The sequence below is a fragment of the Cnephaeus nilssonii genome, assembly GCF_951640355.1.
Source record: "Cnephaeus nilssonii genome assembly, chromosome: 6".
NCBI classification, from domain to species: Eukaryota; Metazoa; Chordata; class Mammalia; order Chiroptera; family Vespertilionidae; genus Cnephaeus; species Cnephaeus nilssonii.
The window spans coordinates 52,571,627-52,589,138 of record NC_137077.1 but is presented as its reverse complement, the minus strand read 5'-3'; the positions used below and the strand labels follow the sequence as shown (position 1 = coordinate 52,589,138).

At 36.9% G+C, this 17,512-nt stretch overlaps 1 protein-coding gene across 1 annotated transcript in view; it reads right to left on the bottom strand.

Annotated features, from left to right (window-relative positions):
• Nucleotides 1-15,428, bottom strand: part of LOC307101054 (olfactory receptor 6C2-like) — a gene marked incomplete at both ends in the record, with an annotated part of 44,435 nt that extends 29,007 nt beyond the window's left edge. The window contains one exon of the mRNA XM_079773780.1: nt 15,262-15,428. Within this exon, the coding sequence (XP_079629906.1) occupies nt 15,262-15,428 (167 nt within the window). The remainder of the gene's footprint in view (nt 1-15,261) is intronic.
• Between the last annotated feature and the right edge of the window lie 2,084 nt (nt 15,429-17,512).

Below are 17,512 nucleotides of genomic sequence, written 5' to 3'. Positions count from 1 at the left end.
TTGTAGGTTGTACTGCTATGAACATAGGGGTGCATATATTCTTTCTGATTGGTGTTTTGCGTTTCTTAGGATATCTTCCTAGAAGTGGGTTCACTGGCTCAAATGGCAATTGCATTTTTAATTTTTTGAGGAAACTCCATACTGTTTTCCATAATGGCTGCACCAGTCTGCATTCCCACCAGCAGTGTACTAGGGTTTGCTTTTCCCCATAACCTTGGCAGCACTTGTTATTTGTTGTCTTGCTGATGGTAGCCATTCTGACATGTGTGAGGTGATACCTCATTGTTGTTTTGATTTGCATTTATCTGATGATTAGTGACTGAGCATTTTTTCATGTTTCCTTGCCATCTGTATGTCTACTTTGGGGAAGTGTCTATTTATGTCCTTTGTCCATTTTTAAATTGGAATGTTTGTCTTCCTGATGTTAAGTTGTATTAGTTCCTTATATATTTTGGAAATTAACCCCTTACCAGATATATCATTGGCAAATATGTTCTCCCATGCAGTGGGCTCTCTTTTCATTTATTGTGGTTTCTATTGCTGTGTGGGAACTTTTTATTTTGATGTAGTCCTGTTTATTTTTTCCTCTGTTTCTCTTGCCTTGGAGATATATCTGTAAACCTATTGCTAAGAGAGATGTCTGAGATTTTGCTGCCTATGGTTTCTTCCAGGATTTTTATGGTTTCATGTATTTTATTTAAGTCTTTTATCCATTTTGAGTTTATTCCTATTTATGGTGTAAGTTGCATGTACCTGTCCAATTTTTCTAACACCATTTATTGAAGAGATTGTCTTTACTCCATTGTATGCTCTTGCTTCCTTTGATAAATATTAATTGAGCATAATGGCTTGTGTTGACTTCTGGGTTCTCTGCTCTGTTCCATTGATCTATATGCCAGTTCTTGTGCCAGTACCAGGCTATTTTGAGTATCATATCTTTGTGGTATAACATGATATTTGGTATTGTGATCCCCCTAACTTTGTTCTTCTCTCTTAATAAGGCTGCAGCTATTTGGGGTCTTTTTTGGATCCATTACAGTTTTGGAGTATTTGTTCCAGATTTGTAAAATATACCATTGATATTTTAATGGGGATTGCACTGAATGTATAGATTGATTTGGGTATTATGGCCATTTGATTGATTGATTTATTTAATTGTTTAAATTATTACATATGTCTTCTTTTTAAAAAAACCTATAAATTTTTATTGATTAATGTATTACATATGTGTCCTTATCTCCCTATTGCCCCCAACCCACCCACTCATGCCCTCACCCCCCAGTTTCTGTGTCCATTGGTTAGGCTTATTATATGCATGCATACAAGTCCTTTGGTTGATCTCTCCTTCTTACTGCCACCCTTCCCTACCTTCCCTCTGAGGTTTGATGGTCTGAAATCTGCTTCTCTGTTTCTGGATCTGTTTTTGTTCATCAGTTTATGTTGTTCATTATATTCCATAAATGAGTGAGATCATGTGGTATTTATCTTTCTCTGACTGGCTTACTTTGCTTAGCATAATGTTCCCCAGTTCCATCAATGCTGTTGCAAATGGTAAGAATTCCTTCTTTTTTATAGCAGTGTAGTATTCCACTGTGTATATGTACCACAGTTTTTTAGTTCACTCATCTGCTGATGGGCACTTAGGCAGCTTCCAAGTCTTAGCTATGGTAAATTGGGCCGATATGAACATAGGGGTGCATATATCCTTTCTGATTGGTGTTTCTAGTTTCTTGGTATATATTTCTAGAAGTGGGATCACTGGGTCAAATGGGATTTACATTTTTAATTTTTTGAGTAAATGCCATATTGTTCTCCACAGTGGCTGCACCAGTCTGCATTCCCACCAGCAGTGCATGAGGGTTCCTTTTTCCCCCCATCCTCTCCAGCACTTGTCCTTTGTTGATTTGTTGATGATAGCCATTCTGACAGGTGTGAGATGGTACTGCTTTGTTGTTTTGATTTGCATATCTCAGATGGTTAGTATCTTTGAGCATATTTTCATAGGTCTCTTGGTCTTCTGTATGTCCACGTTCGAAAAGTGTCTATTTAGGTTCTCTGCCTATTTTTTGATTGGATTTTTTATCTTTCTTTTGTTTAGTTGTATGAGTTCTCTGTAAATTTTGGAGTCTAAACCCTTCTCAGAGATAACATGGGCAAATATGTTTTCCCATGCTTGGGACTTTCTTGTTTTGTTAATGGTTTCTTTTGCTGTGCAGAAGCTTTTTATTTTGATGTAGTCCCATTTGTTTATTTTCTCTTTAGTTTCCATTGCCCTAGGAGCTGTATTGGTAAATATATTGCTACAACATATATCTGCTATTTTTGCCTATGGATTCTTCTACAATTTTTATGGTTTCCTATCTTATGTTTAAGTCCTTTATACATTTTGAGTTTATTTTTGTATATGATGTAAGTTGGTGGTCTAGTTTCATTTTTTTATTGTATTTGACCAATTTTCCCAACAACATTTATTGAAGAGCATTAACTCCATTGTATGCTTTTGCCTCCTTTGTCAAATATTAATTGAGCATAATGGCTTGGGTCAATTTCTGGGTTCTCTGTTTTGTTCCATTGGTCTATATGTCTGTTCTTGTGCCAGTATCAGGCAGTTTTGAGAACAGTGGCTTTGTAATATAAATTATATCTGGTATTGTGCTCCCTCCAACTTTGTTCTTCTTTCTCAGGATTGCTGTGGCTATTAGGGGTCTTTTTTTATTCTGCATGAATTTTTGGAGAGTTTGTTCTAGGCCTTTGAAATATGCCATTGGTATTTTAATGGGGATTGCATTGAATCTATAGATTGTTTTGGGTAGTATGGACATTTTAATGATGGTGATTCTACCAATCCATGAATACTGTATATTTTTTCATTTTTTTATGTTTTCCTCTATTTCTATTTTCAACATCCTGTAGTTTTCTGAGTACTAATCGTTTATTCCTAGGTATCTTATTATTTCTTTTTGCAACAGTAAATGGTATTTTTTTTTTTAGTTTCTCTTCTGAGAGATCATAATTGATGTATTAAAATGCCACCAATTTCTAGGTGTTACGCTTTTATCCTGCTACATTGCCAAATTCCTTTTTTAAATTTAATAGTGTTTGATGGAGTCTTTAGGGTTTTCTGTGTACAATAGCATGTCATCTACAATCAAGACAGTTTTTCTTCCTTCTTTACAAGTTGCATGCCTTTTATATGTTTTTCTTATCTAATCTCGGTAGCTAAGACTTCCAGTACTAATTTGAATAATAGTGGTGAAAGTGGACATCCCTGTCTTGTTCCTGTTTTTAGGGGGAATGCTTTTAGTTTTTCCTCATTGAGTGTGCTGTTGGCTGTCAGTTTGCCATATATAGCCTTTATCATGTTGAGATATGATCTCTCTATTCCCATTTTGCTGAGATTTTTTTTAATCTGTAAAGGGTATTGGATTTTGTCGAATCATTTTTCTGCATCTATTGGTATGATAATGCAACTTGTTTATGTTATGTATCATGTTTATTGATTTGTGAATATTGTACTGACCTGCATCCTTGGAACAAGTTTCATATATGATCTTTTAAGTATATTGGTGGATCTGATTGGCTAATATTTTGTTGAGGATTTTAGCATCTATGTTCATCAGGGATTCTGGCCTATAATTCTCTTCCTTTCTTTCTTTTCAAAATCCTCACTTGAGTATATTTTTCCATTGATTTTTAGAAAGAGTGGAATAGAGAGGGAAAGACAGAGAGAAATATCGATGTGAGAGAAACACATCAAATGATTGCCCCCCTGCAAGGGCTCTGACCAGGGCCTGAGGCTGGGGAGGAGCCTGCAACTGAGGTACTTAACGAATGAAATCTAACCAGGTATCCTTCTGTCCTCAGGCCGAAGCTCTATCCACTGAGCCAAATCTGCTAATGCATGATTCTCTTTTTTTGTAGTGTCCTTATTTGCTTTTGGAATTAGCATAATGCTGGCCTTATAAAAAGAGCTTGGAAGTGGTCCTTCCTCTTGGAAATTTTGGAGTAATTTGAGGAGTATAGGTCTTAGTTCTTTTGAATGTTTTGTTAAAGCCTCCTGTGAAGCCATCCAAACCAGAGGTTTTGTTTGCTGGGTGTGTTTTGATTACTGATTCAATTTCATCAGTTGTTATTGGCCTACTTAGTTTTCTGATTCTTTCTGTTTCAGTTTGGGAAGATTGTCTTTTCCTAGGGATTTGTCCATTTTGTCCAGGTTGTCCAATTTGGTATATAGTTGTTCATAGTATTTTCTTATGATCCCTTGTATTTCTGTGGTGTCAGTTGTTACTTCACCTCTTTCTTTTCTTATCTTATTATTTGGGTCCTCTCTCTTTGTTTCTTGATTAGTATAGCTAATGGTTCATCAATCTTGTTCTTCTTTTTAAGGAACCAGCTCTTAGCTTCATTGATCTTTTGTATTTTTTAAAGTTATTTTTTTAGTCTTTATGAGATTTATTTCCACTCTGAACTTTATTAGTTCCTTCCTTCTACTTACTCTGGGCTTTTCTTGTTGTTCTCTTTCTATTTCTTTTCATTGTAGTGTTAGATAGTTTTTTAGAGCTTTTTTCTTGTTTCTTGAGGTAGGCCTGTAATGCTATGAACTTCCCTTTTGAAACTGATTTTGCTGTGTCCCATAGATTTTGGGTTGTTTTGTGTTCATTTGTTTCCAGAAAGTTTTTGATTTATTTTTTATTTTATTGGTAACCCATTCATTGTTTAGTAACATACTATTTAGCCTCCATGTGTTTGAATGTTTTTATTCTGGTTGATTTCTAGTTTCATGCCATTGTTGTCTGAGACGATGTTTGATATGATTTCAATACTCTTGAACTTGTAGAGACTTACTTTGTGTCCTAACACATGGTCTATTTTTGGGAATGTCCCATGTGCACTTAAAAAGAATGTATATTCTTCAGCTTTGGAGTGGAATGTTTTGTAACTGCCAGTTAAATCCATCTTATCTAGTGTACCATTTAAGGTCTGTATTTCCTTGTTGAGTTTTTGTCTGAAAATTTATCCAGTGGTGTCAGTGGAGGAACTAAAGTCCCCCACTAGGGCTGTATTGCTTTCAATCTCTACCTTAATGTCTTCCAAGAGCTATTTTATACATTTAGGTGCTCCTATATTGGTTGCATAAGTGTTTACCAGGGTTATATCTTCTTGTTGGATTGATCCCTTTAGTATTATGTAATAGTCTTTTTTTTTTTGTCTCTTATTATGGCCTTTGCTTTGAAGTCTATTTTGTCATATATAAGTATTGCTATTCCTGCTTTGTTTTTGTTTTTGTTTCCATTGCATGGATAAATTTTTTTTTTCATACCTTCCCTCTCATCTTTTGTCAGGTTTTTGTTCTGAGGTGGGTCTCTTGTAGACTGCATATATGTGGGTCATGCTTTATTATCTATTCAGCTACCCTATGTATTTTGATTGGAACATTTAATCCATTTACATTTAAGGTTATTTTTGCTACATATTTATTCATTGTCATTTTCATTTTTTCCCCCTATGTTTCTCTTTCTTTCTCTATACATTTCTTATTCTTATTATAGCAGTCCCTCTAACATTTCTTACAGTGCTGGGTTGGTGGTAATAATCTCCTTTAACCTTTCTTTTTTTTTTTTTTTTTGTCTGGGAAACTTTTAATTCCCCACCTATTTTGAATGGTAGCGTAGCTGGATAGAGTAGTCTTGGTTTCAGATCCTTGCTTTTTATTATTTGGAATGCTTCATTCCTTTCCCTTCTGGCATGTAGTGTTTCTGTTGAGAAATCATTTGATAGTCTTATGGGAGCTCCCTTGTAGATCACTGACCATATATCTCTTGTGGTCCTTAAGATTCTCTCTTTGTTCTTAACATTTGCCATTTTAATTATGATGTGCCTTGGAGTGGATCTCTTTGGGTTCCTCTTGATTGGTACCCTCCGGCTTCCTGATATTGTGTGGCTCTTTTCTTCACCAGCTTAAGGAAGTTTTTGTCATTATTTCTTCCAACAGGTTCTCTATACCTTGTTCACTTTTTTTTTCTCTCTCTGTCACCCCTATGAGGTGAATGTTGTTTCATTTCATGTTGTTCCAAAATTCCCTTAAACTGTCCTCATGCTTTTTAAATATTTTCTTTTTTCTGCTCTGATTTTTTTTTTCTTACCTTAACTTCTTATTGACTTATTCATCCTCCACTTCACCAAGCCTGCTTTTAATTCCTTCCAGCATATTCTTGATGTCAGATATAGTATTCTTCATTTCTGACTGGTTCTTATTCATAATATCTATATCTTCTTTCATGCTGATGTACCTTTCACTAAGTTCCTTTAATTCTCACTAAGTTCCTGGAGGTTCCAATTAAGTTGAAACTTAATTGGAGCATCTTTATAACCATTACTCTGAAATCTATGTCTGATAACTTGCTTTCCCTCCATATCTCCTAGGTCTTTGGTGATTCCTCCTTTGTCTCACCATTTTAGTTGTTTCTTTGTGTTTGTTTCTATGTAGTAGATATATTTGCTATGAATCCCAGTCTTGTGGGGTGGTCTATGTCCTGTGGGACCTAGAGGTGTATTTTTCTTGTATTTTTGAACTGTATGCTCTAGTTATGTCCCTTTTGTGGGTTATTTAGACACTTCTGTCTGGATTTTTGTTGTCCCAATCATGGGAGGACTCTCCTTTCAAGTTGGCTAACTGTGAGGCTTGGCTGCTACCACGTTGTGTGAGCTGTTGTATAGGTGCTGACAGGGTAAAACAAAACAAAACATAACTGGCAGGAAACAAACTGGAACATCAAAATATACTGAAGACCACAACGAAAATAACCCAAGAAAAAAGAGAATTATGAAAGAGAAGAGAGAACACAAATACTAAGGCAAAAATTTAAGAGAGAAAAGGATATTATTGCTAATAGTAAAATAATAATAATAATAAAATAATAATAAAGAAGCTACTGGGAGGTAAAAGGGGCAGACAAAAGATTCTGAAAAGAAAGCTGAAATAGCAAAAGTTAAGAGGAGAAGGTAGGACTAGGAAAATGTTAAAAAAAGACAAGAAGTCTGAGAAAGAAAGAAAAAATTGTGCAATGGTATCAAGAAGAGGGAGAAAGGTAAAGAAAAGAAAGCATGAGAAAGAAAAATGGGAGTAAAAGAGAAAAAAGTAAAGAAGGAGGCCAATAAGAGATATAGAAGAAATTAGAGAGAAAAACAATAAAGCAGAGAATATGAAGAAAATGCTGAAAAAACAATAAAAAACAAGCAAAACAAAACAAAACAAAAAGAGAAAAAATTAAAAAGACATAAAACAAAACATCAACAACAATATAGACAAAAAAATAAATAAATAAAGGATCCAACCAAGTGACGTTCACCTGGGCAGTTTATGATGTCTGAGGCTCACTGTTTTGTATGCTAATTTCATGCCTCTTGGTAGTACTTTTGTGTCAGCCAATCTCAGGAGCTGTTTATATTTGGCTCTCAGTGTCTTTTTATAGCTGGCCTGTCTGTGATTCTCTGTGGACTGCCTCCTCTTGTCAGTTATTCCACCTCCCCTCTGTGGTTATCGGTGTCTTCTGAAGAGAGTCTTTAGGGCAGATGCTGGCTAGTGTAGTTTAGAGATTTCACCACCAGGCACTCAATGAGGGGAAATTAATCTCTGGTTCAAAGCTGACTCCTCAGTCCCTTCCATATCTTTCAACTCTAGTTCCCTCTAAAATGGCTTGATGAAGATTCAGATTGGATACAGCCTATTGCCTTTTCTGTGTGAGCAGTTGCAGCTGGCTTGGGCTCAAAACAGATTCCCGTGAGCACGTTGCCTGCCACTTTGTCCCAAACAATAGTCCTTGAGATTATTACTATTGGACTGTCCTTCTCTAAGCTGTTCCTCCTTCCCCACTGAACTGTGCCCATCGGAGGTAATGTGGACACATAAAATTAATCATCTCAGGCCCCAAGACTCCTGTGATGTACACAATTTCTGACAGTTATTCAACCATACAAGAATATAGGTGTTATTGTAAAGGGATTTTGCATACATAATAAGGTCCAAAATAGCTGACTTTAAGATAAGGAAATTATCCTTGGTGGCCCTTGTCAAATCAAATGAGCCCTTCAAAAGAATGGAAGCTCTTGAAAGAGATTTGAAGCATGTGAGATTTAACATGAAGACATTTTTCTATTTCTGGTTTTGAAGTTGGAGGGATTTATGTGGCAACTACTAGAAGTAGAAAGCAGAGTCCCAAGCGAGATGAACCTAAAGAGGCCCACACCAAAACACATCATAATTAAAATGCCAAAGGTTAATGTCAGAGAGAGAATCTTAAAAGCAATAACAAAAAGCAGTTAGTTGCTTATTTCTTAATTTGACTGTTTTCCTTTTGTTGAGCTGTGAGAATTCTTTATCTATCTGGGTACAAGTCTTTTATCAGAGAATAATTTTGACTATTTTTTCCTATTGTGTGGGTTTCACAGTTTCTGAATGGTGTATTTTGAACTACAATTTTTTCAGATGAAGTCAAATCGACTTTTGCTTATCTTTTACCACTTGTGCTTTCAGTGTCATATCTAAGAAACCATTGTCTAACCCCAGGTCACAAAGACTTATTCTTACGTTTTCTTTTAACAGTTTATTTTTGAGTTTTAGCTTTTATCCTTAGTTCTATGATTTATTTTGAGTTTATTTTTGTATGGCATGATGAAGATGACTAAATTCTTTTGCATATGGTTATCCAGTTTTCTCACACCATTTGTTGAAAAGACTATTCTTTTCCTAGTGAATTGTCTTGGCACCTTTGTTATATACCAGTTGACCATTTTAGTGGTTCCTCAAAAAGATATGTCCAAGTTTTAACCTGCAGAATTTGCAATTGTGACCTTTTTGGAAATGTAGGAGGCCCTAACTCCAATGACTGGTGACCTTGTAAGAAGGGAAGAGTGTACAAAAAGACATAAGAAAGAAAGCCATGGAAGATGGCGGCTAAAATTAGATGCAGCTGCAAGTCAAAGAGTTCTAGGGGCCACCAGATTCTGAAAGAGGTATAGAAGAATTCTCCCCTTTTTTCTTTTAGGGCAGACAGTTTTTTATGTGGAAATACGTTTTGTTATTAAACAGTGTTTTGGAAAAATAAAATTATGCGTAAAGATAAATTATGGGCAGAGCAACTAACTAGCAGGGTCACTGAAAGGTTTAGTACAAGAGTACACAGGAAAGATCCCATGGTGAGGACTCCTGCAGGATGTGCCTGGGGGACATTTAAGATATTTATAGTCACTATTTTATTTATACTGCTTAGAAGACAATCATTTCTTGCTTGCTTCTAAATCCTTGGCTTTGTTTTAACTTTATATAATTTTACATTATTGTATGAAAAGTGAAAACAAACAAGGGTCAGGATTCCCAGTAGGGGAGAACAGACCATAGAATGTTCTTTACTAAAAAATTAAGGGTTAGTCAGAAAGAAAAACATTTGCCAAACACCTGATCTTTAAGAGTCTCTTTTCTTTGCCCTGTGGGCCTTTCAAAGCTTAAAATGATCTAAGAAAATCACTTTAAATGTTAATGGCCTAATACATAAATTAAAAGACAGAGATTGCCACAGTGAATTAAAAAGCAAAAGCCCTGTGAGAAATGTTAAACATTTCTTCTGTTCCTTTCTTTCTTTTCTTCTCTCTTCTCTTTTTATTCCTATACTAGGGGCCTGGTGCACAAAGATTTGTACATGGGGGATGGGTCCCTCAGCCTGATCTGCACCCTCTCCAATCTGGGAGCCGTCAGGGGAACCCTCTCCAATCCGGGAGTTTCTGTCTGTCTTTGCAATCATATGAGTGAATTGTCTGAGACCCCAACCCAGTTTGGTTTGGTGCTCACAGAACAATAGAGGTCTTTTTTTTTTCTTTGCTCCATTGGTGGAGATTTCCTAGAAGTTGCAGGATATCTTCCCTTTAATTTTTCCTCAACACTCTGACTTTACTTATGTCTCTCACCTTTGCTTTTTCTCCATCTCCCACCCGCAACAGTAACTTGCTCCAGGCTCACTTTGCTCTAGTGTCTAGGAGATCCCGCAAGGCGTCTGCCACCAGAACTATGATTCCCAGAATTCCTAGTGCTCCCCGCACTCTTGGTTTCTGCTTCCAGTACAGGGGCTGCACAAACCAAAAGGACTGTGAATTCCAGCCACCACCAGGCCTGGCTGACAGGACCGGACACTCCAGTGGCATTCCTGGGACCAAGGCTGCTCGGCACCTGTGTGTGCATGCGTTGCCACAGGCTTGAAGCAGGCGGGGTCCCAGGGACGCCCATCGCATCGCCCTGGCAACATGGAGGGAGGGTGGGTGTCCTGCCCCACCTCCAGCCACTCGGCGACTGTGCGAGGGCACGCTGCCTACAGGCTCGCCATCTTTGTTGGGTTAATTTGCATACTCACTCCTGATTGGCTGTGGGCATCGTGGAGGTATGGTCATTTTACATATTTGTCTATTATTAGTATAGATGTTGTCTATAAGAAATCAACTTTATAAATTGACTTGGGTAGATAAAAGTAAAGGGTCGAAGAAAGATATATCATCCTATCTAATAAAAGAGTATATGCAAATTGACTGTCACTCAAACACACAAGATGGCTGCCCCCATCTGGTCAAAGATAGCCGCCACGATGTGGACACAAGATGGCCACCACAAGATGGCCAGCAGGGGAGGGCAGTTGGGAGGAACCAGGCCTGCAGGAGAGCAGTTGGGGGGTATCAGGCCTGCAGGGGAGGGCAGTTGGGGGGACCAGGTTTGCAGGGGAGGGCAATTAGGTGTGACCAGGCCTGCAGGGGAGGGCAGTTGGGGGGGACCAGGCCTGCAAGGAGGGCAGCTGGGGGGGGGGGGGGGACCAGGCCTGCATGAAGGGCAGTTAGGGGCAACCAGGTCGGCAGGAGAGGGAAGTTAGGAGCAACCAGGCTTGCAGGGGAGGGCAGTTGGGAGGGACCAGGCATGTAGGGGAGAGCAGTTGGGAGGGACAAGGCCTGCAGGGGAGTGCAGTTGGGGCGGGGACCAGGCCTGCAGGGGAGGGCAGTTGGGGGGGACCAGGCCTGCAGGAGAGGACAGTTGGTGGGGACCAGGACTGCATGGAGGGCTGTTAGGGGCAACCAGGCCGGCAGGAGAGGGAAGTGGGAGCAACCAGGCCTGCAGGGGAGGGTAGTTTGGGGCGACCAGGCCTGCAGTGAAGGGCAGTTGGTGGCGACCAGGCCTGAAGGAGAGGGCAGTTGGGTGTGACAAGGCTGGCAGGGGAGGGCAGTTGGGGGAGACCAGGCTAGCAGGGGAGGGAAGTTAGGGGCAATCAGGCCGACAGAGGAGCAGTTACGCGTCAATCTGGCTGGCAGGGGCATGATTAGGGGGTGATCAGGCTGACAGGCAGAAGTGGTTAGGGCAATCAGGCAGGCAGGAAGGTGAGTGGTTGGGAGCCAGCAGTCCTGGATTGTGAGAGGGATGTCCCAGATTGGAGAGGGTGCAGTCTGGGCTGAGGGACACAGCCCCATGCATGAGTTTCATGCACCAGACCTCTAGTATTAACAATAATAAAAAAGCTGGAGTGGCTATATTAATTTCTGCCCTATTGTTATTTTCTTCCATTTGCTTGCTTTGGCTTTGGATTACTTTTCTTTTGCAGGATTCTTAATCTTGAAGGTGAGGTTCATGATTTGGGATTTTACTTTTTAATATAGGTGTTTAGTGCTACAAATTTCTCTTTAAGCACTCCTTGAGCTGCATTATGCAAGTTTTGATATGTTGTGTTTCTGCTTTCACTCATCTCAAAGTATTTTCTCATTTTTCATGTGATTTATTCTTGAATCCATTGGAAATCTAGAAGTGCCTTGTTTACTTTTCATATAATTGTAAATTTCCCAAATTTTGTTTATTTATATTTTTCTTACATTGTGTTTGGAGGGCATAATTTGTGTGATTTAAATAACTTTTAAGATAATGATTGTTATGTGGCCTAGGATATGATCTGTCCTAGAAACTTTACATGTGTCTTTGAGAAGAATGTGTATCTTGATGTTGTTTGGTGGAATGTTAAATAGATGTCTGTTAGCTCTACTTGGTTTATAGTATTGGTCATATTTTTTATTTACCTAGTAATCTTCTGCATCATTGTTCATTATTGAAAGTGAAGCATTGAAATTTCCCACTATTATTTTTGAATTGTCTATTTCATACTTCATTTTTTTCAGATTTTGATTTATGGATTTTGGTGCTCTATTCCCAGTTGAATATCCTATATAATAAAAGCCTAATATGCAAATCGAACAACAGCTGAAATGACCGGTCGCTATGTCATGCACTGACCACCAGGGGACAAACGCTCAATGCATAAACTGCCCCCAGACCCCAGGACCCATGACAGCCAAGGCAGGTGCCAGCATGGGGCCCTCAATCATCCTGGTCACCCCCCAGAGGGAGGTGACCATTGGAGGGGGTAGAGGGGTGTGTGAGGTGGCCGGTAAGCAGGTACAATGGCAGAGGGTGGGTCCGGCCAGCCTCCCGATTGCCTTGCTGGTCACCCCACAGATGGGCCCTGACCACTGGCCAGGTCTAGGGACCCTACCCATGCACGAATTTCATGCATCAGGCCTCTAGTATGTCTATAATTATTATGTGTTTTTTATACTTTTTAAAATTATTATAAAAGATCTCTCTTTGCTTCTAGTAACACTTTTTTTGTCATATAATCCTTTTGGTCTGATATTAAGATAGCTACTTCAGGTCTCTTTGGGGTGGTATTTTTTTTTATCCTCTTATTTAAAACCTACTTGGGTTTTGAATTTAAAGTTGGTAAAGAGTAGACAGTGTAGAATAGAGCACTTAAAAATGCATTCTGTTGCTCTGGCCAGTATGTCTCAGTGGTTAGAGTGTTGTGCTCCTGCACTGAAGGGTTGCAGGTTTGATTTCTGGTCAAGGGCATGTGCATGGGTTGTAGGTGTGAGTGTGGGAGGCAACCAATCCATGTGTCTCTTTCACATTGAGGTTTCTCTTTTTCTTTCTATCTCCCTCTCCCCCTCCATCCCTTCTACTCTTTCTAGAAATCAATGGAAAAAATATCCTCAGGTGAGGATTAACAAAAAATAAATAAATAAATAAATAAATAAAATGCCTTCTTTCAATCTCTGCTTTTTTATTAGAGATTTTATTTCATTCATATTTAATATAATTACTGATAAGATAGGTTGTAAGTCTAACATTTTGCTATTATATTTCTGTGTGTCTGCTATCTTTTTTGTTCCTTTATTCTTTCATTACTTCTTTTTTTTTTGCATTAAATCAAATATTTTTCTAGTATTCCATTTTAATTCTCTTGTTTCTTAAACTGTATGTTTTTGAATTATTTTCTTAGCTGTTTTCCTGGGTATTACAAAGAACATCTTAACTTTTAACAATCTAGTTCTGAATAAACAAAATTAATTTTAATAGTGTGCAAAACTGATCAAATACAGCTCTGCTGCCTCCTCCTACCTTGGTACTATTATTGTTATACAAATTATGTCTTTATGCGTTATAAGCTCAGCAAGACAGTTTTATTATTACTTTATTAAGTATAGTTGATAATCTTATATTGGTTATATTAGTTTCAGGTGTATAATATAGTGATTCAACATTTTTATACTTAAATCTGTGACTTTGGAAACTTATTTCTAATTTTTTAATTTTACATATGATTTATAGATTTTAAAAACTTTCTTTGTGTGAGTCTCCAATCAGGGTTTTTAGTTACATTAGGGAACCTTTTCTGCTCTTTTCATTTTTTAAGCTGATAGCCAAAAATGTTTAAACTTAGCTGTGAATATGTAGGTAGGCAGATGGTTTTAAAAAATTTCCCTTTCATTAGATGTACATCAAGATGGTAATTTTAGTTTCATGTTGTTGTGCTAGTTTTAAAATTTTTTTCATCATGTGGCTGTTGAAATATCATATTCCATCTTTATATTAATCCATATTTAAATTCATTCAGCTTGATATATTCTGACATATCTTTATTTACTTTTCTGTAATCTATGCTAGTTTATATATGACAGTTTATATATGGGCTTTGGCTGTCTGTTTTCAGTATCCTCTTTATATCTGCCACCTATTTGCTATAAGATAAGGTAACATTGAAAATAATAGTTGTTAAATTGTATTGACAATTTTCCAGGTGTTTGCATTGGTAGTACTTTTCCATTTTTTAGTCTACCATATTTTTCTCATTCTGGTATTATATTTGCAAAAAAGCTTGTGCTTTGTATTTCTGCATTACACATTATTTATAACTTTTAACCCAAATTTTATTAAAGAATTATATCCATGTGAATGAAATTGTTAAATAGACTTGAAATAGAGGAATTAATTTGTAAGACTACCCCATCAGTATAGTAAGAGAAATTGTAAAATGTTAATAAAACTGAAAGAGAAGTTATTAAGACAAAATATGATTAAAATTTTACCCCAAAAGTTGAGGGAATATTCATCCTTTATTTTAATTAATCAACTACTTTTTCCTTTTCTTTAAGAAGAATGCAATCCTTTTGATTGAGTCATTCAAGGCTTTCTTCACCTGCTTGTTTCTTAGGGTATAAATGAATGGGTTCAACATAGGTGAAATAGAAGAAATGAGCAGGGAAACTCCTTTGTTAAGAGCCACCTCTTCCTTTGCTGAAGGTTTGATATAAATGAAGATGCAGCTGCCATAGGTGATGGAAACCACAATCATGTGGGAAGAACAGGTAGAAAAGGCCTTTGTCTTTTGTTGAGCAGAAGAGAGTCTTAGAATTGTCATGATGATATAAATGTAGGACAGAACAACACATAAAAGGGTCATGATAAAAGTCAACACAGCGCACACTAAAATCATTCGCTCTATGAACCAGGTGTCTGAGCATGAAATCTTTAGCAGAGGAGTGGCATCACAAAAAAAGTGATCAATGACGTTAGAGTCACAGAATTCCAGATCGAGGCCCAGGCTAAGTGGTGGGATTATGATTAACAAACTAACCATCCAACAGCTGATGATAAGTCTGTTGCAGACTCTGTTATTCATGATGGTCATATAATGCAAGGGTTTGCAGATGGCCACATAGCGGTCAAAGGACATACTGGCTAGAAGAAAAAATTCTGTTATACCAAAAAGATAAGTAAAGAATATTTGAACAGCACAAGCCTCATAGGTAATGATTTTGTCACCAGTTGATATGTTGTACAAAAATCTGGGAATACAAGCAGTTGTGAATGAGATTTCTAGAAAAGAGAAATTTTGGAGAAAAAAGTACATGGCTGTTCTAAGATGGCAATCTATGACGGTGAGGAAGATAATGGTCAGGTTCCCAGCTACACTCAACATGTAGGTAAATAAAAGAAAGATGAAAATCAGAACTTTCAGTTGTGGGTCATCAGTCAGTCCCAGCAGGATGAATGTTGTTATTGTGTGGTTTCTCATCATGGATTCCTGCTTTCTGCCCAGTCTGCATGAAAAATTCAGAGACACTTCAATAGAGTGTAGTGAAACCAAAATGAGCTTTCAATACTGGCTATAAATGCCAAGCAAATTGACTTGACTATGTTGAAGTGATCATCTTGTCTATGTGTAATATTTTTATTGTGGATATGAGCAGTAACTGTATTTTCATCCTCACCTTATCTTCCATCTTATAGTTTCATCTTGTTACCAATAGTTTTAGCTTAGCATACTACCCACGAGTAATGGAAGCTAGTGCTCAAATACTTTGTAATATTGAGAAATTTTCCAAAGTTATTTAAAAAAAATCTTTCATTAATTAATTACAAGGAAATTTAATTGTTTTCAATCTGTAGTCAGTGTCTCCAGGGCCTGGAACCCCTATGTCAATGAACAATTAAGACCTTCCACTGCAGACCTGAATTATTTTATGTGATTTTACTTTTACAGTCTTTATTTAAAATATACTCTTCCTACTAATGTGGGACCAGGATCAACTTTCACAAAATATTTATAGTGTCTTCAGTTAAACCTTAAGGTTTATAGACACTATCAGAGAGAAGGAAATTGCTTTGGTTTTAATCTTTGCTTGAGGGCTGAAAGCTTCCCCTAAATTAAGGGCTACTCCCAGTACAACCACAGTAGATGAATTTGGTAGGCTGCTAAGAACACTTCTACAGCTATTTTACTTCCTCTTCCCCTAAAGTCATGGGCATATAGGCGCAGTATCACTGTGATACTGAACTCAGGCTTTCACATTCCAGTCAGGTTTCAGTGTTCTAAAACAAACATGGTTTCTTTTTCAATCAGTGCAGTTTATCCATGAAACTCGGTTTATCCTAGAAGCTACAAATCAGGAATTTAGAAAGTAATTGACCCTCGAATGTGATTGATCCACTTCTATTTATTTAACATACTAATGAATCAGCATTTGTAATGAAGGGAGAGGTGTCAAATGAGAAGATAAATTATGACTATTATCACTATATTTTACATGGGAGTATGATCATATTATCTGCGAGTGAGTGAATGTGTATGTATATGTTCTTTGTTGTTATGATTGAGCAGAAAGGAGGAGTTTATTGTCTTGATATGTCTCAAAGTATCCTAAATTAACTATTGCATAAATATCAACCTGCCATGATTTTTATCTATTCTAGTAAAATAAAATTTAAAGATGACATAATAAATAATATTTGGTCCCATTACAAAATATCAAAATTACTAACAGCTTTTGTTTGATAAAGACAGATACAATGCATTTTTACACAGAAATTTATGACATTTTACAAAGGGAGCACTAAAGAAAAATTTCATTGTACTTACTTTTTTTTGTCAGTCAATCATAACTTCAGGTTGTTGTTTAGCAACATTAGTTCATAAGACTAAAATTTATTTTTGCATATCTGTTCTCTATTGTTCATTATTTTACTGTATGTTTATGTGCTGTTTGGAAATGCATAGATCTTTCTGATATCAACAAAAATTATGAAAATTTTTATCACAAAGAATTCTATTCACTATAAACCAAAGTAGTATTTCCTCATGCTGCCTATACCTGGAAATATAAAGCTGTTCTAAGAGTTGAGAATTATCAATAACTCTCTCTGGTTTTAAAGATCATGCTATTCTGACTTCCCTGAGCAAAGGTTTGTGCATTAATAAGGTTGGTGTTTATTTAGCATTAAATCCTTTGTGTCATAATCTTGGCAAAAAGCCAAATGCATGCAACTCTGAGGAGAAGAATATTCTCAGAGGAAAGAAGATGAAACAGCTTAGAGACTGGAAAATAGGCAACAAGAATGAGATAATGCACTATTCTACATAATTTTGATTTAAATCATCCAAATCACGTTGAAGATCAAGAACCCCTGATTTTTTCTTGTATTTACCTATTACTTTATTAACAAATAAAATTATTTTTAAAATTGATCAGATAAAATATATATATGATACAATGCAGTAATAATGTTATCCCGTTGGTAAATATCCTTTCAGGTTATAAATCAACAAACTTGTTTAAATGTTATATGCATCAATTAAAAATAGGTGAATAATAATAACTG